The 21,969-nt window shown below is 39.7% G+C and overlaps 2 protein-coding genes across 2 annotated transcripts in view; both read right to left on the minus strand.

Moving 5' to 3' along the window:
• The window catches only part of LOC144644644 (uncharacterized), an 18,000-nt gene extending 984 nt beyond the window's left edge, over positions 1-17,016 (minus strand). The window contains 13 exon segments of the mRNA XM_078504179.1: positions 3-232; positions 1,310-1,720; positions 1,722-3,082; positions 4,172-5,621; positions 6,012-6,073; positions 7,509-7,583; positions 8,009-8,083; positions 8,542-8,697; positions 9,415-9,675; positions 11,370-11,556; positions 12,082-12,216; positions 12,661-12,854; positions 16,936-17,016. Of these exon segments, the coding sequence (XP_078360305.1) occupies positions 3-232; positions 1,310-1,720; positions 1,722-3,082; positions 4,172-5,621; positions 6,012-6,073; positions 7,509-7,583; positions 8,009-8,083; positions 8,542-8,697; positions 9,415-9,675; positions 11,370-11,556; positions 12,082-12,216; positions 12,661-12,846 (4,589 nt within the window). The 5' untranslated portion in view covers positions 12,847-12,854; positions 16,936-17,016.
• A 1,530-nt stretch (positions 17,017-18,546) lies between these two features.
• LOC144653742 (ER membrane protein complex subunit 2-like) lies at positions 18,547-21,651 on the minus strand. Its single transcript, XM_078513828.1, has one exon. It carries the CDS (start codon positions 21,644-21,646, stop codon positions 20,741-20,743), a length of 906 nt encoding a protein of 301 aa, XP_078369954.1. The 5' UTR covers positions 21,647-21,651; the 3' UTR covers positions 18,547-20,740.
• Between the last annotated feature and the right edge of the window lie 318 nt (positions 21,652-21,969).

Genomic DNA, 21,969 nt, shown 5'->3' on the forward strand with positions numbered 1-21,969 from the left:
TGTTCTCGTAGTAAGGAATATGGACATCGTTCACCATAAACGCGTTGGAGGTTATTCTCGTGTTGACAATCTTCCTCATGGTCAGCAGTGGCGCCATTTTGAGGTCGAAATATCCAACAACGTCCAAGGTTTCCACAGTCATAGTGTGTTTGGCGGTTACTATGACGACATAAACGGACAGGATGCCAATCACCGTTAGCACACACATAGGAACCAAATTCGTGTTGTTGATCTACGGACAAAGAAATCGATGATTAAGCTAAAATAAGTTTGTTTGTATCGCAACATGGCGCACCTGGGTAAGACTCTCTACTATTCGAAGAATATCAAGATTAGTGAATAATCTTTCTCTCTCAAGAGATCACAGAGCATCCAAATTGAAATTGCCCTAAATTGTATCTTGCTAGCACAATGTGGTAGTACATGGAAGCACTGTTCAATGACTTTCATTTGAATGGTTGCACACTACAAAATAAATTAAGATGATAATCTCCGTGCATTCAAAAACGTCCTCACGAATCTCCTTCAAAGAAAGACCCTGGGAACAGAGTTGCATTTCTGAGTGCGAATTTAATTATCTAGCTTATCTCCTGTGCAGAGGCACTTTTACGGCAAAGGGAGTAAGCAACATGTCGACATATTAGTGTGGAATTTGGCGGAGGAGCCCAGGGTCCCCTATTCCCCTCCACCAGTGTTGTCAAAGAAATTGTAAGGCCCACAGAGGAAAATCACATCTTTTCTTCGAGCCTCCATTCCCTGCCCTTTACCTCTTGACTATCGCCATTCTCTTGTGGGCTGATACATAGAGGATAATACATGGTTGCGCGGAGATAAGAAATTTATCTTCGAGTGTTAGATATCGGATTTGAACACGCGAAGATAAATTTCATATCTCCAAGCAACCATGTATTATTCTGTTTATTATATAAACCTACTAATTACGATGTTTTTGACGATTTTCCGAAGATTTCCAACCATTTTCCGAAGATTTCCGAAAATTTTCAAAATGTTGTCCGAAGGTTGTACGAATGATTCCGAACTTTTTCCGAAAAATTCCGAAGTTTTCCGAAGATTGCCGAGGAAGATCCAAAGATGTTTCGACTTAATATCGATTTACTTTGTCTCATTGAGCATTGCAACATGGCAAACTCTGCGAGATGATTGGTCAAAAATGATATCACACATGTGTGGATATCATTTTTATCCACACATGTGTGATACCATTTTTCTCGATTTGCTACCACTCGCTAAAACACTGCAGTTTATATAATAACTTAAGATTATAAATGCGAAAAGAAACTTCGATTACCTGGTAATTAAGTTCCTTGAGCTTGATAACAAACTTGAGAAATGCTGCGTTCAGTCTGTCGAGGCCCTTTAAACCATGACCAATCACTTTTCTTGATTTGGATTCCTCTGATTTGGTTTCGTCACCTGAAGCTTCAACTCTCTTGATATCCTGGTTTTCAGTAATTTTTTTCTCAGACTCAACAGAAATTTTGGGAATGGTCTTTCCTAAAGCAACGTCTGTTTCATCTGTGGGTTTAGCTTTTGCACGACACTTTGTATCGTCCTTATGTCTACTGATCTCTTTGGCATCTTCCATATTTTTCTCTTCACTACCCTCGTAGTTTTCGTCTTGCTTCTTGTTAGCCTCTTCGTGATCTTCATCCTCGAATTTGTCTTTTTTCTTCCTTGCTTTTTTCTCTTCCTTTTTCTTTAACTTCTCTTCTTTTTTTCTTCTTCTTTTCTTCTTTCTCTTCTTCCTTCTTCTGTATCTTCTCGAGTTCATAAACTCTCGGAAATCCATGAATGAGCACAACGGCTAACTGATATGTCTTGCTATGTCGATAGACAAACCACAAAACATCCAAGATAACCAAAATGGTAGTAAACACTCCACTTCTGTACAGCTGTACTATCCACTCTAAAGCCAACAACTCTTCGGCTTTCTCTTTAGTCAGGGGGCGGGATATGTTCAAGTCTGGAACAGAAATTTGTTGGATATGTATCTTTATATCTGTAAGAGAATTTCCTCGCCATATTGAAGAGTTCGAGTTTTCTTCACCGTTGTGTGGAACGAGGGAAAAGCTGCTAAAATCACTGAAAATGTCATCAAAAGAGGGAAGATTCGCATCAATGCTGGGAAAATCAACGGACAGCCCTACCCACGCTATGAACGGTTTTCCGATGCCACTTCCAAAAATGCTTGCTAGGGCGTCCAAGATTTTGTACAGCACCTTGGCTGCTTTCAGCCAAAAGCTGCCTTCTATTTTTCTCTCAATCCGGGAAATCCTGGAATTGATTTCATTGCTGTAGGCTTCCATTTGGTCATTCAGCCGCTTTCTTTCTCTTTCGAATTTCGCCCTTGTCTCGTTAAACTGTTTTTTAATACGATGTTCAGCGGCCAGAATGATGGATTTTCTCCTCATTTCCTCCAATTGCCTTGCTCTCATCTCCTTGAAATGTCTTTCTAAGAACACATTAAGCTCTTTCAACTTCTGGTCACAGACCACCTTTCCTTCTCCAAGAAGCGACCACTGCCGATTTATTTCCTGCACCTTGTGTGTGTCCATCTGCTGAATAAAATCCTCCTCCAATTGTTTTCGCTGTTTATGGAATGTCTCGTATTTTTCTAACGTCTTTACATTCGTGTAATGAATGGCGGTGAGAATTACAAACAGCACAGTCAATGTTAAGAGAAAACTCTTCACAAGTCTCATGCCAACAAACCAGACAACAAACAGCACATGTCGAAAATGTAGTTCGTTGTCTCGGTCTCGATGGTAGCTGTCTTTTGGCCGTGTCTTGTAACCGTAAATCAAGATGGCAATCAGCACAATGAACATACCTCCTGCTGCCCCGCCAAAAGGAATCAAGACTTCAAGCTTTTTGAGGTCAAAATCATCATCAATATCAGGTATTTCGAATTCAGGTATCCTTCGTGGGCTAACAAGAATGAGTTTCATCGTCTTGCGCGAATCTGTTAGGCGAACAACGAACTGTTTGTCGATCATGTTTGTGTCTCCACCCGACGGAAGATGGAACTCTACTCTGAATGAGCATTCTTGGTTGGTTATTGCTGTGGATACGTAAAAGAAAATAAATTAATCATATCTAAAACTAGGATAAATAAACGCCCTTGTCATATTACTGTAAAGTTCAGAAATCTTCCCACCCCAAAAAACGCCCCTCCCCTCAATTTGGGTATTCTTGCATGGATCGATTTCAAAATAGAACACGCAGTTGCCCTTCCCTATGTTAACTCAAACGCCAATTTCCATCAGATAATAAGGCCATCCCCAACCCCTCCAGCGGATCGAGCGGTCTGGGTTTGAATCCTAGCCTGGCCACTGAGTTCTTGGGTAGGGCACTCTCACAATGCCTTTCTCCGCCCAGGTGTATAAATGGGTACAGGCGAATTTAATACTGGGGAAACCCTGCCATGGACTAACATCTCATCCAGGGGGAAATAATCCTAGTCGCTTATGCTACAAAAACCTGGCTTCGGTCTGACGGCCGCTAGGCTCGAACGTTGACATAGCTTTAGATCTTCGAAAGACGTGGGACAAATTTAGCAAACAACGCATATCGCAGGAAATTGTTATGTACGGATGGCAGATAACACTGAGTTCGTGACAATAGATATGAGCATCTTTCCATTTGTTTTACTATATAGTACACTCAACAAAATTACTGGAATCTGATTGAAGCAGTACAATTAATCCCTAATTGTACTTCCTAGAAGTACTTATTACCCTTCTTTCCGAAGTTGCCACGAAGTTTTCCTAAGTTGAAAAGAACTCTTCTATAGATTTCCCGGAAGTTTAAACCCAAGACATCCGAAGATTCCGAAGCTGACACGAAGTCTTCAGAAGATTTCCGAAGTTACTAATAAAAAAGGATATACGTACTGTATTTTCTCGATTAAACGCCGGGTATCGAATAAACGGCGGGTCTCCAAGACGAAGTTGGAGGCATATTAGCCCGATACATTTTTGTCAAAAATAACGAATAAAACCATTGCTTAATAAAAAATCGGGCTCGAATAAACTGCAGAAGTCAAATAAACGCCGGGTCCACCAGGTCAAGTCTGAAATAAACGCCGGGGGGAATCTAATCGAGAAAATACGGCCGGTATTGGAAGTAAGGCAGGAGTAGACAAACTCACCTATGTCGTAGTGATAAACATCTACGTCTGGTCGATCTTGGTCCGTCAAGCGCACCATGAAAAATCCTGGACATGAACTAGCTTGTCCTGTTAAGCGGATGGTCCAGAAGGTCCTGTTCTTCAACAGCTTACCAGTAAATGACCTATCGTTAAATATCACGGTTTCTGGAAAGGCGTATCGCAGGACAGAACGCTCCGGTGGCACCTCAAAATGGACCTGGTGTGAGCCAGAAGTGTTGTAGACTTTATAAACCCGAGCGTTTTGTTCGTTAGCTACCTTTGCAGTTAGCTGGGCGAGATTTTTAACGTTGTCTATTGACACGCCGGGTGAGATAATCACAAACTTTTCAGTGTCCAAAGTTAGGCAGTTTTCCCTCGGCCAGTCCTTAGTGTTAATTTTAAAGGGGTGCGTTGGCTGGATGGAAAGTGTGGTGGCAGGATTCGGCGATTCCAGTTCTTTCTCTGTCATATACCATCCTACATCGAAGTTTGATTCTCCAGCTTTCCCGCTTATCATAATGGTTTTTCTCATGTTACTTCTAAGCACAGAAGGATGTTTCAAGATCATGTAGCCATAATCGTAACTTGTGGTTCCGCTTTCAAACTCTTTACTATAGTTTCTTTGATTTTTCTCAATTCTTTTTAACAGCTTTCCATTTTTCCACAGCGATGTCTCAAGCTCGAATACGGGACCTTTTGACAATTCCACGTGACATTTAAAAAGTCCCGTATTTGGGAAGACAGGGGTGATGGGAATGGTAAAGTGTTTTGCTCCAACACACGTCACCGATGAATTGATGCATGAAGAGTTGTACTGCGTACACGCACAGCTGGGACAAATACAGTCTTCCTCAAAACAGCAATCAAAGCAATATGTAAAGTGTTCACCATATTCCTGTTTGGAGTCAGCATCAACATCTGACTTTGTAAGATTGCAGATAGGGTTCGCTCGGGCACGAACTGTACAATCATTGCGGCATTTGTCGCAATCCTGTTTAAGATTGTAACATGCCCGAGAACGCTCTTCTTTATAGAAGTCTTCGGCCATGCTTTTCACACCAAAAAGCCTAACTGTAGGATTTTCTGCCCCGTTACAGGAAAGCACATTCCCTGGGGCTGGTATCGAATTTGACCCACCATCGTATTTCGGACATGGCGTATTCGGTTTCCCTTTAATAATTTGCACTTCGTTCGCGGATTCTTGCAAATTTATGCGATAATAGTCCGGAACCGGCGAACGACAGAAATTTCTTACAATGTTCTGCGAAGCCGCATTATTTGGAAGCCTGCTGTTGTCGTTGACGTCATGTTTGACCTCACGAAATGTCGTGCTGAAGTCAACGAGCAAAATTTGAAGTTGAATCGCCATACCACTAGATCTGTTTAGCCATATTTCGGAATTGCTTGACAGATTATCAATAGTTTGCTTCACAGGTAGATCAGCTTTAACCTGAAAAAAAAAAGAAAGATGTGAAATTACATATTAACTTGATTATTATTATTTATCAACAAATGATTAGTTTCCAATGTTTGTATCATGAAACCATGTCTGCAGGCCAAGAGACACAACTGTTTTCAAGACTGATCCCAATCAGATGATCATACTTAACAACCTCTTCAGAGCATGCATTACCTGATATTACTTAAATTATCCTCAGCCAGTCAGATGCACAACAAAAGGACTTTTGATTAACAGAGCTTTTCGCTTGCTAAGCCTTTGCGTAAAGTTTAATGAGTCAATTGTGCTTTTTATGGTTATGCAGTGTGCGTTCAGGTATATACTTATAGAGTATGCAATCTCACATAAGCTTTAGCTAAGAATGATAGCACTGTTTCTTACCTTTAAAATATCTTCGTAGACAATGTTTGGAGAAACTTTAATTTGCGGCAGCTTAGAAATGTCTAAAAATATAAGGCAAAATGCTAATGTTAAGGTGCTGCCTGTAATACTAACATCTTCCCGTCTCTATTACAGCTATCAGGGATAATGCGATGTCGTGGAAGCATAGGCGTACGGGCACCTTCAGACCTAGGGGGGCGGAGACCTTACTGCCCGAAAAAAAATGACATGCGTTTAAAGCCGAATTAAGAGGCATATAAAACGGACAACAAAACGTTCATTGAAACAATTGTGTACAAACTTTGCTACTTGCTTAAGGGAAACGATAGTTTTTTAATTAATTTCGTGGCATTGCCCGAAGTATGTCAATGCACTGAATCATTTTTCTTCGGAAATATTTTATTAATCACTCTAGTTAAAAAAAAAAATAAGGTGTTTTTGGGGAGCCAATTCACATTGTTTTTCCTCCACTTGAAAGATATACAAAAGCGTGTGAGACATTCAGGAGTAAATGAGTTAAAACATTTCGTCGAAAGTTTTGAGCTAGTCCTTAGAACGTTAACTTTACATTTGAGTCAAAAGCATTAGCTTCATCGCATTTGTAACAACTTTGTTTCAAGGTCTTACGCTGGATCCACCGTGCGCAAACGCTCAGGCTATTGAAAATCCTAACTTCTGGTCGCCCTCGCCAATTTCCCACTCACTTCAAAATGATTGTAACTAAAACAAACTGAGGGGTCAGGCAGAATTTGCGAATTTGCGAGAAAAATCGAGAGGAAACAAAAGCAGATGACTTTTGAACCACAAAGTTCGGTATATTTCCAATACTTTTTCGTTGATGTAACTCGTTTTGAACATACAGTTGAGATTTGTCGGCTTATTTTCTATTTTTTTTTTCCTAGGCTTGTTGCCAGAATTCTAAGCATTTTGCCCGAAAAATTTCGGCACTGGGGGGGCTGCAGCCCCCCTCGCCCCCCCCCCCCCCCCCCCGCCACGTACGCCTATGCGTGGAAGGAAATGATTACTGATTTACTTTAAACCTTGTTGGTATATCAACGTGAAAGAGTAGAAAGGTACCTTTTGACTTTTTCAGGGTAACAATTTTTTTACTACGAGCTAAATTTCCTTCAATATTTTTGTCCACTGGACTAAAATTTCATTTATACAATTCCTTTTTTTTTTTCAAGAAATTGATCGAAAGCCGTTTGCCGTTTAGACAGCAAGTCTATTTGAAAAATTGAACGAGTAGTTGTAAAGTTAGAAATTATGATGCAGTCATGACGACCTATTTTGACGGAATAATGATTTTAAATAGTTAATTCAGTGATTAAACAAGTAGAATTTCTTTCGTTATAATTACGGTATCCTTTAATTATCACCAAAGGGGAAGCTGTGATAGAACACCGAAAGACTGAAAAGTGTAAAACGTTAAGAGACCAAAATTGCATGTAAAACAAGAACAAGAACAAAAAATAGAGTTAAATTGTCGTAGGGTACCAGTGCAATTCCTGTCTGTTTTTCCCGCGCATGAAACTGATTCAAATTCTTTGAAATTACACTGAGGTCGACACTCTGAAAACAAAATTACAGAAATTAGATAAAGTTTTACAAATGAAAAGTCAAGGATTATAATAATTACTTCCGTAATGAGGGAATAACGAAAATGGACAACATGGAGTCTCTTCTACTTTCTACACATAAAGCTACGTCCAGACAAAACTTGCCGACCACACAAAACTTGACGTTCACACAAAACTAGATTTCCACAAAAAATTCGACATCCGCAAAATTGACCCAAACCCGACCTCTACGCAAAACTTGACGTTCACACAAAAACTGGACCTCCGCACAAAACAACGTCCAAACAAAACTCAACTTTCAAAGAAAACTTGGGGACCACTCAAAACTTGACATCAACGCAAAACAAAATGTCTACACAATCTTAACGTTCACATAAAACCTCGGATCAGTACAGAAAGGACAAATTTCAAACTTACTTTTACAGACTGCTTGATGGGTGTGGTTGCAAGAAGACAGCTCAAAAAATCCGCTCGGGCATTTTTGATTGCATCCTTTGGAAAATAGAAAGAATTGTTGCAATGTATTAAATTTAAGTACAGTTGAAATGTCCGGCCCCCTTAAGATAGTTTCTTGGTCACGACTTAAAGTTAATACATTTTGTTTTTACCTAACACGATCTATAGGCAACGAGCAAACTCGTTAATGCGGACAACGGCCTCTTTGTTCTTGCTAAACTATCATTAAAGCGGTATTCAATTGAATGTCGTAAGTAAGTAAGGAATTCACTTTGCGTTTGCTACGCTTAGTGAATGGTTGATAATACCCCTGCCTCTTTTTCGTCCAATCAGAAGTAAAACTAAAACCAATCGTGACACGTGTTCCCGCGCGCTTCGTGCCGGCTACATGTATATGCCACGAGATTTGATTGGTTACTGGATTGTTTGCATCCGTTGGTTTTGGTTTTTGGACAGTCAGTTGAAAAAAGCTCTATACAGAGCTGTGTACTTACTAAACACACAGCGCGTGTCGCCTCCCTTTTGTCTGATGCCCCGCATTTTTCGCGGACAGACGCATTTTCCCGCCAAAGGGTCACAGGCTCCATTTGCGCATGTCATGTTTCTGTCAATACATCGATCCTCGGAAACGGGTCCAGCATTTGGTACATCTGAATAATGAAGGATAAAAAGGAGATAAAAAACACACATAATAAGCTAACTTATATAAGCAGACACTCTCCGAATCTGATTGGTTCTTTTACCGTTTTCAATGTGTTAAAGGGACATTGTCAAGGATTTTAAAAGATATATGAAAAGCACAAATTATATTTGTGTCGGAGGAAGCCTAAAAATAATGGTCCATATTTATTAACAATTGCTATATTAGAGCATTAAAACTATTAACAAGCGTCTTTGGCTGCAGATTGCTAGGATGGAAATGGATTACAACTTGAAAAATTGAGGCTAAACGTTTCATATTGTTTCCGCGCGTCTTCAAAAACTTTTATAGCCGTGATTTGATTTATCTCCAAAAATTAAGGTTATATTTTCCTTTAGGTGTTCAAAGATAACGTTTTTCAAGGGTTAAGTTGCCTACCAATAATTTCAGAATAGTTAAGACCAAAATACGCGAAATCCCTGTCACGTAGCTCCTTAAAATAGAATGTATGGTAAAGCTTAAGGAAACAAACTCTTTTCTCAGCGCGACTCCTTTTTATTTAAAAATAAAACTGTAATGAAATTTGAGGGAAAGGAGATCAAAGGCCGTGATGAGGGGAAATGGATGCGCAAGAACTAGGCGCGAGAAGCCTGTTTGACTTCTTATAGTAAATCGGGAAAACCGCGGATGCAAGGAAAACGTTTCTAGATACAGGTCACATACTTACCGAAAACATTGATTTTTAGTTGTGTGTCGTTGCTTATCACTCTTACTTCGTTGTTATTCTCCGACCTCAAGAATACTTTGGAATTCGAGCGAAAGAATCCGCCGGGGAAATAAACATTTATCTCGACATTGGTCTTCTGTAATTGGGCGTGCAGAGCACATGCGCAAACAGCCACTACCAATAACTGCGTACCACTCGGCCCAGGTCTACCACGTCCGAGACTAGCACCGGAAACGCGGTGACTTTCTGTTGTGGAATTTTCTAAAGGGACAAACAGAATCCATGGTGAGTAACCGCTGAAATGCGCCTTGCCAGAGTTAGTGCTTGCACACAGCGGTCAAACGCAAAAATTGACGTCACGTACGGTTAACGCCGCCTCGAACTTTTGACTCGAAAGTGGGCAAACTTTTGCAAGAAATTGTTAAAGAAATAGTACGGTGAAAGAACAGTTCGAGCTGGGACACTCAGTGGAGATTAATTATCAAATTTCCAATCCATAAGCGGCGTATAAACCTTTTAAAACTTTTCAGGGACGGCGTTAACTTTTGGCTTTAACCCTATTCAGACCGGGGGGGGGGGGGGGGGCTTTTGAGGCCCGCGCTGACTTTGAACTTTTATAACTTTTTTAAGATTTAACCAAACGCTGCCAAACTTTCTGAGTTTTCCTAAAATTTATCTGGCAACAAATTGATAGGGTTGGATGATGTGTCAGGAACTTGACATCACCATGGCAACGGCATTTTGACAGGCATGTTTTCCCAAATTTGTAATTTTGCGTGTTTCTGTTTATAAAAATCAACTTAAATGGCATTATTTTTACATTTTTACGGGTTTAAAGCACATTTTTATTCATTTTGAGTACTTTGCAATGATTTTGGGTGGTTTTCTGGCATTTTGGAAAAATTTTGAAATCCAAGATGGCGGATCCAAGATGGCGGCTGTTTTGACATCATGATGTAATTGTCACGTGATGTGACGTCACCATCCCACGTGACGTATACCAAAAGAAAGAGTTTCGGACGTACAATACATCCTATAAGTTTCATGGTGATTGCTTCAATATTCTGGAAGTTACATAGGGGGGGCTTCCGAAGCCCCCCCCCCGGTCTGAGAAGGTACAAAAAAGCCCGGTCTGAATAGGGTTAAAGCAAAAGTTTACCGAAAATTTAAGACTTTGTATGGACAATTTTGGCGGCAATTACACATGAACTGCGCACGCGCGCTGCGTTTGACCGCTGTGTGTAGTGCTTGTAACTGTTATCTGGTTTTAATGAACTAGAATCTTCCCTTCGTTCATTTTGGTCATTTTTCCGTCGCCATGAAGATGCACGATCGATTCTTGCGCTCTACTATAAGAACTTAGCATAATCTACTCTATTAGTGTCACAATTTCGCGTCCTTTAAGAATGCGCCAGAATTTGTTACCATTTGTCAGTGTCACAATTTTGCGCAATTTTTTCAGTGTTAGTAAGTTTCTTCCCAAAGCGAAGGAAAGCGTTCTGGGGTTAACAGATAGCGGCTACGAACCGGAAGACTATTTATGGCATCATGGTTTTGACCGAGTGTTTTAAAACATCAGACAGGTGCATCGTGTAGATGATTATTATTTCTGTTTGACTCATTACTTAAACATCCACAATAAAGCGATTTTCACGTGAGTGTCGAGAGTAATTCACGTTTGCTTTGCTATTGCATTACTACGCCTATTGATTGGTTTAAACAAACTCCCACCAATTTAAAAACCAATCAGAAATTAAACAAAACCAATCTTGACTCGCTCACGTACGTTTTCCCGCGCTTAGCATAGGCTACATGTTCACTGGATTGTCTGACTCCTTTGTGATTGGCTAGAGTGATTAATTTGGTTTTAGAAATCGCTCCTAAGATAAAGCGAACAAACACAAACATTGATGATAGCCACAAAAAAAAAAAAAAAAAAAATAAGAAGCACCAACCTTCACTCGACGTTTTTGCAGCTTCTTTTTTCAGCGCGGGCTTTCGTCTTTTCTTCCAATAACAAAAATAACACAAAGCGGACACCACAAGTCCAAGGACAAGAAATGATCCCACACTGCTTAGTATGATAACGAGAAGCTTATCTGACTCGCTGGTGTCGGCCGGCTCCGGTAAACTGGGCTCGTTCTGTGAAAACAACAAATAACTGGGCCGTTTAAAACAAGCAAAGGTTTGTCATCAGCTACGGAGGTAGGCTATTAGGTGGTTTGGAGGCGGGAATGTAGGTATGTAAGTATGCAAGCAGGCAGGTGCGTACTGCTAGAGATAGGGAGAGAGGCAGTCAGGCAGTTAGCGCTGTCCACAAGTTGCTAGCCGGGCAACATTTTGGCAATCTTTCATATTTCATACAACGTTTTCCTTTTCGAGTATCTAGACCGAAGATTTCAGAAGATTGCCCGAGTGAGATTCGAAGGCCATACGAACGTCTCAGCCGAAAATTTTCAAGGAAGGAAGTAGGATCCGAAGATGTTTCAACTTAAGAAATCCTTGTAATTTAACACATTTTGGCCGTAAAATGTTATTAACTTCTATTGTAGGGAATAGCTAGGGATGAAGGAAGGGAGGGAGATAGTTGGTTGATAGTTAGTCACAACTCCACTTCGAAGTACATGTGGTAAAGAAAGCATGAATAAAGAAAACCGCAACACATACCACTTGTAGCAGGATAGTTTCGTTATTATCAAGTGAAGTGTATGATATCTTCACTTGCGAGTTATTCTGTTTTTCTTGAGTTGTCGTTAGCAGTTCAATCCAGAATTCACTGCTCTCGTGAAAAATTATTCTTCCCTGTCAAGAAAAGAAAAGATGCTCAACATTAAACGTCTCGGTAACAATACAAGTCAAATACACATGCACTTAATTGCAATAACGTTGTCATATAAAAGGAATTTAAATAGGAATTTATCCACTCAGGAGGGCGTTTTCAAAAAGTCCCGTTTTCGTTGTCCGAAAATGCTATATTAGTATGGACGGAAGACCAATCTGGAGAAAAAAAGTTGCGTTCAGTTTAAATATATCCGGTAGTGTGGACGTAAATGAAAAAAAAAGTGCTGTGTAGCTCTTTGTGTTTTAGTACTAAACAAACGTTTTTTTTTTCTTTTAAAAGTGCTTAATTGTTGTCTAGTTTTGCGAAACGTTTTGGGAATGACCCCTTCATCAGTCGCAAAGTTCAAAACCGTTGAGCGACAATGGACGTAGCTTAAGAACGTACTCTAAGAAAAGATTACTTACCGGTAAATTGTGGCGAATGATGAGTGTCTTGCTGTTCTCGCTTGTATTACTGTACTTCACTCTCTCGCCAGATTCCGGGAGGCCAATAAACCGTCGAGATGATTTACCTGCGTAAGCCTGTGATGCAAGCAGGACGCTCAATACAACAGCCAACCTGAAAATCTTGGTTCTAAAATAATGCACCATCTTTGTTCCTAAAAAGAAAGTATCAAGTACAAAGTATAAGTAATGCATTAAAAGTGTCTTGCTCTTCAGTTAATAATTTGAGAGGTTTCTTTGCCAATGACTGTTGCAATACTAAAAAATGAGGCCCCAAACCTAAGTAAGTTAGTCATATATATATCATTTACAATTTTCGTAAACAGTATCATAAATTAAACTCAAAGTAGGAAAAAGTCTTGTCGTGAAACACAGTTAGTTAATTTCGTTTGTTTACTGACCGAGACTCATCCAGATTCACTCACTGTTCAGTTTTTTTTTCCGCATGTTCAAGAGTTTAACCTTTCGTTTATTGTGCCACGCGTTCAACTATTTTTTTTTTATGTAAATCGCGCGTTACTTTCGTGCTAACCCGTTTAATGCCCGCAATAGAGTGTAGATTACTAAGATTGCTCTTTTCGTCCGACCAGATAACTGTGTTGATATAAAAATGAATATTCAATCGGCTGAGGAAGAAAGCTGAGCTGCTCTTGCTCTTAGCACAAGTTTAGTAAAAAAACTCAAATATTAACTTGTGTCACGTCGGCTCGATGGTTGCGTTCAACAGTGTACTGATGAAGTTGGTGCGAATAACAAATACGGCAGTTTTCTCTAACTTTGCTAACTGCCTTGACCTATGATGAGTTTGAATTAATTGCGATAAAATTTAAAATGCGGAAAAATGTTACTGACAATCAATTTCAAATGTTCATCTTACTAGAAGTTCAACACACACAAGGCCAGAAATTTAAAGAAACTGACCTCTCGGTACATTAAATAGCTTTATGAGTGTGTGACCTACCTTGCAATATATTAGTTAGCGACGTTTCGCTTGTTCTTACACGTTTTACTGCACTGATAAAGTAGTGTTTGTTTATTTTTAACTTCAATTTAGTAACTTTGACTTCCGCTGGAACAAATCATGTGGTCGTGACTTCCGTTAGCCATATAAGGACAAATTCCTAATCGATATCGGCAAATGAAACGGAAATGACGTGAATTGAGGTGAACCGTAACCCTGTAAGGAGAGGACGGCATAGTATAAAACATGGACTGGACTCTGGACTGGACTCTGGACTCTGGACTGGACTCTGGACTCTGGACTCTGGACTCTGGACTCAACAAAACCTGGACTCAAAAAATCTGGACTCAAAAAAAAAAAAAACTCTTGACTCCACTACAAAACAATTAAAAACAACGAAACAAAAGTAAGAATAAAGATAAAAATTAGCCACAGAGCCACGGATTACCTTAGTCTCACTTAATTTCGCGAGTACTTAATTTCGCGATTTTCGCGATTTTGAAAAAATCGCGAAATTTAATACTCGCGAAATATAGGACACGCGAAGTTTAAAATCGCGAAATTTAATATCGTACTGATAATTTAAAAAAATAATGAAACTCGATGTGTTTTATCATGGTTATTCTAACATGTCTGAGCTTCATGTTTAGTGTTTTTTGTTTAATTTTGTCCATTAGTTATCTCCCACTCTTTCAGTCGCACTGTTAGAACTGTTCTCTGCCGCCAAGTTCCTCAAAATCTCGCTCTTGCAGTCGTAGAGGAACCTATTAGGGATTTAGGCTGTTGAATACCTTATGTTTTGTTCTGTGTATATTGTTTTGTTTACTGTTTTTAACATGTTTTTTACGATGACTTTCATATCAATTATGTCGTTACAGTTTCGAGGTCAAAGCTTCATATTGAAGAATAGATAAAAATCGCGAAATTTAATACACTCGAATTGCACCTTCCTCTCAAAATCGCGAAATTAAGTACTCGCGAAATATGGCTCTTGAATTTTCGCGAAATTAAGTACTCGCGAAATTTAGTGAGAATAAGGTAAGTTAAATACAGACCAGTTTTAAAAGACAGTAATGCCTGTTGCCTTGCTTGAGGTGTTTGGCATGCCGTTTAGCCAAAGAGAGTCCTCTGTTTAGAAAAGAGTTTCAGGGCGTTTTGATACAGAGCGTATTTTTATTCTGTCAAAAAATATACCTCGGCCTAATTGTATTTTTCCACAAAGGCTTATTTCTTTCTATCAAGGCTCCATTTTCTGCAAGTCTCTATTTCTGCAGCCGTTTTTAGGGATGTCACGCAACGCCCCCCCCCCCCCCCAATTTGGGGAGGAGCGTTGCGTGACATCCCCTTTTTTAAAAGGTGGATAGTATGTTGTGACAAAAAGAATGAATTGCTATTTTGTCCTTTTTTCTCTTTTTGAAGTGCCGACTGCCTGCATCTCTTCAGATGCTGTTTTAATGTATAGTTTGTCCTCGGCCCGATGCCTATTTCTCTCGTATGGGTGTCAGTAACATGTGTATAACTATTTATCAAAGGCAGGGATGCCACTAAGGTGGCTAAAACTGCCATTTATTTGTAATTACCTGTTTGAAACATTCAGAGAGATATCACGCATTTGATATCTTTAATCAGTTTGACATATACTAGGTGAATTGTCACGGGAGATAAATGAAACGGCTTTAAGTATTCGCAAAATAGACAGACATTTTCAAGCATACATTGTATCGACATTTGCGTCAATTTTTAATTGCTATAAAAACCTAACAATAAGCTCGCCTATGATTACAATATTTACCAGCACGCAACCCTTGAGTGTCAGCTCAAAATGTCGCTAAAATTATGAAACATAACAACGCTGAATGCACCAGTTTCTAGCAACTTGCAACATTTATTTTACCTATGCAACATAAAAGCATTTAACTTTCAAGGTAAACGGAATTAGAACATTCGCAAAGGCGACTGTTCCGTATAACCCGTTAAACTGTGATTAAGGGAAGCGGCGCCCCCTTATCACCTGATAAAATCTCGATTCTCTTCAGTGATAAAAACGTTGGTTCCATTTTGTTTTGTATGGCGCAGTCAATTTTGGCTTTTGTTTGGCAGTTGTTTGAAACATGTTGATTACTTTATACATCAATTCTGCAAAAGTTTCGTCATCATACATGTCTGTCTATTTTGCGTTTAATTTATCAACCGTGACAGTTCACCTAGTACCTATATATCGAACTGATTAAAGCCGGTAACAGATTCGTGATTTCTCTCTGAACGTTTCAGAGCCCTGTCGTTTTGATAATTAGTTATACATATGTTATTGACACCCATACGAGAGTAGTAACAGCCATCGGGCCGAGAACAGACTCCGCTTTACACAGTATCTGAAGAGATACAGGCAGTAGGCACTTCAAAAAGAGAAAAGAAAAGACACAATAGCAAATCATTCTTTCTGTTACAACATACCATTCACCACTGCGCAACGATAAATACTTCGACAGAAACGCAGTCTCCTTTGCAGCATTTTTTGGGATGTCACACAACGCTCCCCCTCTTGGGGAGCGTTCAGAGCGTTGTGTGACATCCCTATAAACGGCTGCAGAAAGAGAGAGACAAGAAGAAATAGAGTTTTGATAGAACAAAAATCAGCCTTTAATATTATCAGCCTTAACACAGGTCTGTATTTCACATAAATCATCGTGTGGATAATTTAATTTAATTCCTTTTGTTTTTTATTTTTTTTTCATTGCAAGTCCAGGTTTTTTTGAGTCCAGAGTCCAGAGTCCAGAGTCCAAAGTCCAGAGTCCATAGTCCAGTCCAGAGTCCAGTCCATGTTTTATACTATGCCGGAGAGGACAATACAATTTTCTTAATTAATGACGGAGCTAAGTACTTCTTGTCTTAAGTGTTTGTTTTCTTTGCGGAAAAAAAAAAAACATAGAAAGGAACTCGAACTTGCCTTCTTAACTTGCGCATTGTACTGAATAATTTCAAGGTCACCGTACCGTAAAAAGAAGTAGAAATATTATTTTTTCTATTCCGGAGCCCTGCGATCATTCGTAATCTCTATCACTCGAATTTCTGGATTTAGCTCTGTATTTTCTTATGTAGCAACCGTGACATTTAGGAGATTTTAAGTTTTTTTTTAGCTCAAACAACATAAAATTCAACAGACGTATATAAATTAACAAAAGCTATGAGTATGCGGCACCAAAACGAAGGAAACAATATTAGTAATAAGTTGGATAATGCTGAAAAAGTTACCTCTGAAATAATGCTCTACTCACCTCGATGGTTTAGTCGAATTTTCGATTGTGTTCCGCTTTCATAGATAATGAAATACGGATATGGTTTTTTAGCGTTGGGAAATACGCGTCGCGTGCTGATACCGGGAAACAACGGAAACAACCTACAATATAATTAACGTCAAAGTTCGGTCACGCACAGCTGGTCAATCGAGACCACGCTACTCGCTCGTTCAATCGCGCGCGAGAGACAGTGACCCGCGAGCTTGGTGCGTGTGCGCCTCGATGCGTGTGTAAACACGCAGACACGCAAGGCGAATGTCACGCAACAAACAGCATTATGGAGCGGGACGCTTTGTAACAAGGCAAGGATTTCTCGCGCTGAACTTTCGCCAAATGATTCAAAGTGGAAAAAAATAAACGTTTGTACACAGCGCACATTTTTGCGTTAACGGGGAAGTAAATTGGCTAGTGGATTTGTCAAATAATTTGTAGAATACAGCGTTGATAGTGCACACAATACTCAATTTTTAGCACCCCTCTTTCCGTACGTTCGAAAAATCATACCCCGTTCTAGATCGGGAGTACAAAATCTCGACCCGGGGGAGTACCCCCCCCCCCCACCTACACCGGGGAACAATTTCAAGACTGTACGAGTGGTGGATAAATACCGTTTTTTCGGAGTGGGGGGAGGGGAAGGGGCGTAACACAGCTTTTACAGTAAATAATGTTGTTACACTACATCCCACATCTTTTAATAAAAAAAAGTAAATTTGGAGCCGGATTTGAAGTATTGTTAGTCTCCTTCTGGATGAGATGCTAATGCATGCATGTAGCAGGTTTTTTCTAGCATTCTGTCAATCTGCTTGACACAATTCTAGTTGATTTAGTATCTTTGATTGCCAAAATGAACCATACCATTTTAAAATGAAGATTTTCCAATATACAAGTACAGCAAGATGCTGGCCATTATGCAACGTATCACTGACAAAATCCTTAGGCAACAAAAAATAGGTTCAGTAACTCACTAGGCTGATAAGCATACTTACGAATCTTTGTAATGGATCCATTGTAAACTGATGTTTGATGGAGACATGCGTTACCCCCGATAACTTGTGACTTCCCCCTAAAACAAAATTCAAAACAAAGACTAGCGGGCCAGCTGCTTGCAGGCTATGTATGTATGTACAGTGTATGCATGTACAGCAGTGTGATTTAAAAATCAAACTTGTTTTCCGACAAGGTCACAAACAACGGAATTAGTTACGTACTGTATATTAACAAGTTTATAATTTGCTGAGCAGTACACCATCTTGATGTACCGGCAAATTTTCTTTGTTCTTTATACAGTTTTATAAATTCAATTATTTAGGAGAATATGGCTTTTAGTCAAACCTTTCTACTTGAAATCAACAGGACCTTATCTCCAAAAGGGCTCTGACACATTAAACTGAAGTGGCTTGTAGCCTTAACATTGTTTTCCATGATTCAACTCAATGTTTATTCTTACAACATTACTGGTTTAATTTGTCATGAAATACAAATTGATTGTTGTAGGTTATCAGTATTAAAGAATTAAGGAAAGTACACCAGTTGTTATGATTCTCAATTGGAATTAAGCTTGTTTACGTTATATATGGAAATTGAAAAAAGTTGGTAACAAACCATTTAATTTGAACATTGTTTATAATAATCATTTAGGAATATTATTATACAATGATTGGTAGGGTGGCAACTTAACTACTGCCAAACACAGGACGACTTCTTTTGAGGGTATATACATACACGAATGCTCCTAAGCTGAAACTGTGGCTTGACAATTTACAGTCGTCAAAATTTCCATGGAATGGTAATTTTGACAATGTCAAGCTAAAATATTTAACACACTTTTAATCTGCGCAATTTCATTTTTTGAACTTTTGATTGTCATTCCAAAAAAGCTACTCTGTATATACTGTAATCAACCCTCCAAGTTAAGACCATTTCATCCTCGGAGACCCAGGGGCAGTTAGTGGGGGCGACGTGCAGCTTATCAGGACAACGGGATTTTCGGGCGAAAGTTTACAACATAGAGCGTAACAGCCCCTGGGCACTTTGTCTTACCAAACCAGTTCCAGAAGCGTTTGAACTCCTTCCTCTTGATTGGCCACAAAAATATTTTTGTGGCCAATCAGCGAGGTTGACCAGAAGAGCGACTCTGATGTCTTCTTACATGAAGTTGTTTTCCTCATAGACTCGTCGTCATTGTTAAGCCCGTCCATCGGATGATACTACGTGGGTCTCAGTTTAAAAAGCAACACAAAAACAAAACAACGAGGCCTGGGAATATGTTAACTGTAGCATAGCGCAAGGAAACCAAAAGTTTTTAAAGCTTTACGCGAGCACTTCTTGTTTATAAGTTTTGTTTTTGTTATTTAAGTATCCAACAAATTAAACAAAAACCCTTTGTTTTAACTGTCAAGCTGGCAACAAAATAACAATAGGTGACGACAGCGATATCTTCGCTAACGCGTGGCCCGTGCAGTGAAGTACCCACACCGTGGCAAGTTCCAGAAGTCGGGCAACGACCGAGAAAAATAATAAGAATTGTTGTTTACTCGAATAACTATTAAAAAGCGCGCAACTAACAGTGTAGAACTGGCAGTCGTCTAAGGCTTATTTTTTTCTGAGACTCTCCATGTAATAGCATCCGATTGATGGGCAGAGCATCCACGACGAGTCTAAGAGGAAAACAACTTCGCGTAAGAAGACATCAGAGTCTCCTGGCCGGTCCTCGTCGCTGATTGGCCACAAAAATATTTTTGTGGCCAATCAGGAGGAAGGAGTTCAAACGCTTCTGGAACTGGTTCGGTAAGACAAAGTGCCCAGGGGCTGTTACGCTCTATGTTGTAAACTTTCGCCCGAAAATCCCGTTGTCCCGATAAGCTGCCCGTCGCCCCCACTAACTGCCCCTGGGTCTCCGAGGATGAGACCATTTTAGTCACCATGGTGACTTAAATTTTGAAGCTGTCGACTAAAATTGAGAAGAACTGAAAGCGTGAGCTTAATTTAGCGCCTACAATTTTTCACTGGTGACCAAACTTGAGCAGTTGGTGGCCAAATGTCCACTAAGGAAAAAATAATTTGGAGGGGGGTAGTGTACCACCCTTCTTCTAAGTGATGCTTAGGCTTAAGAGCCACTGAACAACTGAATGCAAAATGTTCAGTACTCAGGTATTCTTCTGCGAAATCATTCTATTGCACTCCTTTTTCAACACACAGACCTGTCAACATGTACATACAAGAACCCAGAAAGTTATTTTTCTGGAGATTTTCAAATCAGAGAAGATCTCTCTTGAATCCTGCAAGGAGTTTCACTAGAACATGTAAATATTGTGGCAATAATTCAAAGAAAATCAGTTGCTAAATTATGCTGCAGAACCACAAGAATGCCCTAAGCTCTCATATTATAGCCCTCTGAACACATCATAAAACCCTCTCTCCCTAAAAAGGGCAACCTCAAAGGCAATATTGTTATGACTTGTTAGGAGAAACGATGGATACCAGTATTTTTAAAACAATATGCCCTATCAACCCCCTGAAATTTGCAACCCTCTGACACTAGCAATAGAAAAAGGCTGCTCTGAAAGTAACGAGGACACTAAATTTGGAACTTTTTGGTGTTGCCTTGCTTAATTAAGTTACATCTCTTACATTATCAAAGACTCTGAGCTTCTCAAAGTACCCATAACCCTGAAATGCAACTCTGTATTCTTAGGTTTGCATATAATTATGTGCACAATGCACATCTGAAAAGTATAAAATGTTGCTTGTACTGTACAATGTACATTTAGGCATGCATGAAGTGTTAATTTTCACCAAGTCTCTGTGAAGATATATTCTGAGGAATAGCAATCTGTAGAGAATCCAACATGTTCTCTAGTTCTGATAGATTCTCCTCCTCTTGTGCTTGACTGACACTTTGGTATCTCTCGTTGATCTGCGTAGCCGACCAGGCAGCAAATTTTGAATTTTCCTTCTTGATTTTAGCATCTTTGGAGGAATTTGCCAAATGGGCTGAGGCCAGGAAAAATCCGAACAAAGCTCTCATGTTGTTATTGTCAAGTTTGAGAGCTTGTGCGAAATATTTCCTGGCCTTTTCCACGTTTTCGTTCCCTCCGAGGGTGTAGAGGATCTCAGCATACCTTTGGTGAAACAAGTGATTGTGTGGATTCATCAGTATTAGCTCTTCCATGCAGAATTTCGCCTTTTTGTGATCCTGCTGCGAAATATAGAGCTCTGCCAACTCCGTCCACGCTTCTTGATCGCTCATGAACTTTTTCAAATATTCATTGAGCTCTTTGATCGCTTCCCCGACTCGGTTTTGTGCTTTCAAGATGGCAACCAGCCGTTTACGGACAACAGCATTCGCTGGTTCTGCATCCAAAATCTTCTCGTAAATCTGCTCGGCTTCTTCGTACTTGTCAAACGCTTCCAGGCGCATTGCATTCAGTTTCTCCACTCGTATGCTCTTGGGAAATTGTGTTTTAAGTTCCCTCAAACACATGGTGGCTAAATCCATTTTTCGACAGTCGATCGAAGCCAAGAAAACCTGCTCGTAAATCGTCCACAGTTCGTCCCCGAGTTTGTTCCCGTGCTCTAAAATAAGACATTCGCCAAGCTCGGTGACTTCTTCGCTGTTTCGAAGAGGTTCATCGCGCCATTGTCGCATTTTTTGGCGAGCAACTTCGAGATCAACCACTTCGTCCGCCATATTGAAGAAACAATGACATGCGCTCTAAAGAATTCTTCACAATAGAAAGAAAACGGATCATTTTCATCTACGGCGGGGTAGGGAATAAAATTGTTCACTGCTTAGAAAACAATTTACGAGCTACAAAACTGGCTAATGGTAATCTAAAATTACGCAAAAATGCTAGAAAATATGAATAATATTACTTTAGAGGCATTTGAATATTTTTAATATTTATTAAAGTGAATTTCTATATCTGTTAAAAAATTATTTTATCTCCTACTCCTCCCTCCAATGCAACCATGACCAAGCCACCCACTCGCGGGGACTGGGTCAGACCTGTC

The sequence above is a fragment of the Oculina patagonica genome, chromosome 1 (genome assembly GCF_052425735.1).
Source record: "Oculina patagonica isolate OP01 chromosome 1, crgOcupat, whole genome shotgun sequence".
Classification (NCBI taxonomy): Eukaryota; Metazoa; Cnidaria; class Anthozoa; order Scleractinia; family Oculinidae; genus Oculina; species Oculina patagonica.

Coding starts and splice junctions, on each gene's coding strand:
- LOC144653742 (XM_078513828.1), bottom strand. CDS start 21,646: ATGGCGGACGAAGTGGTTGATCTCGAAGTTGCTCGCCAAAAAATGCGA.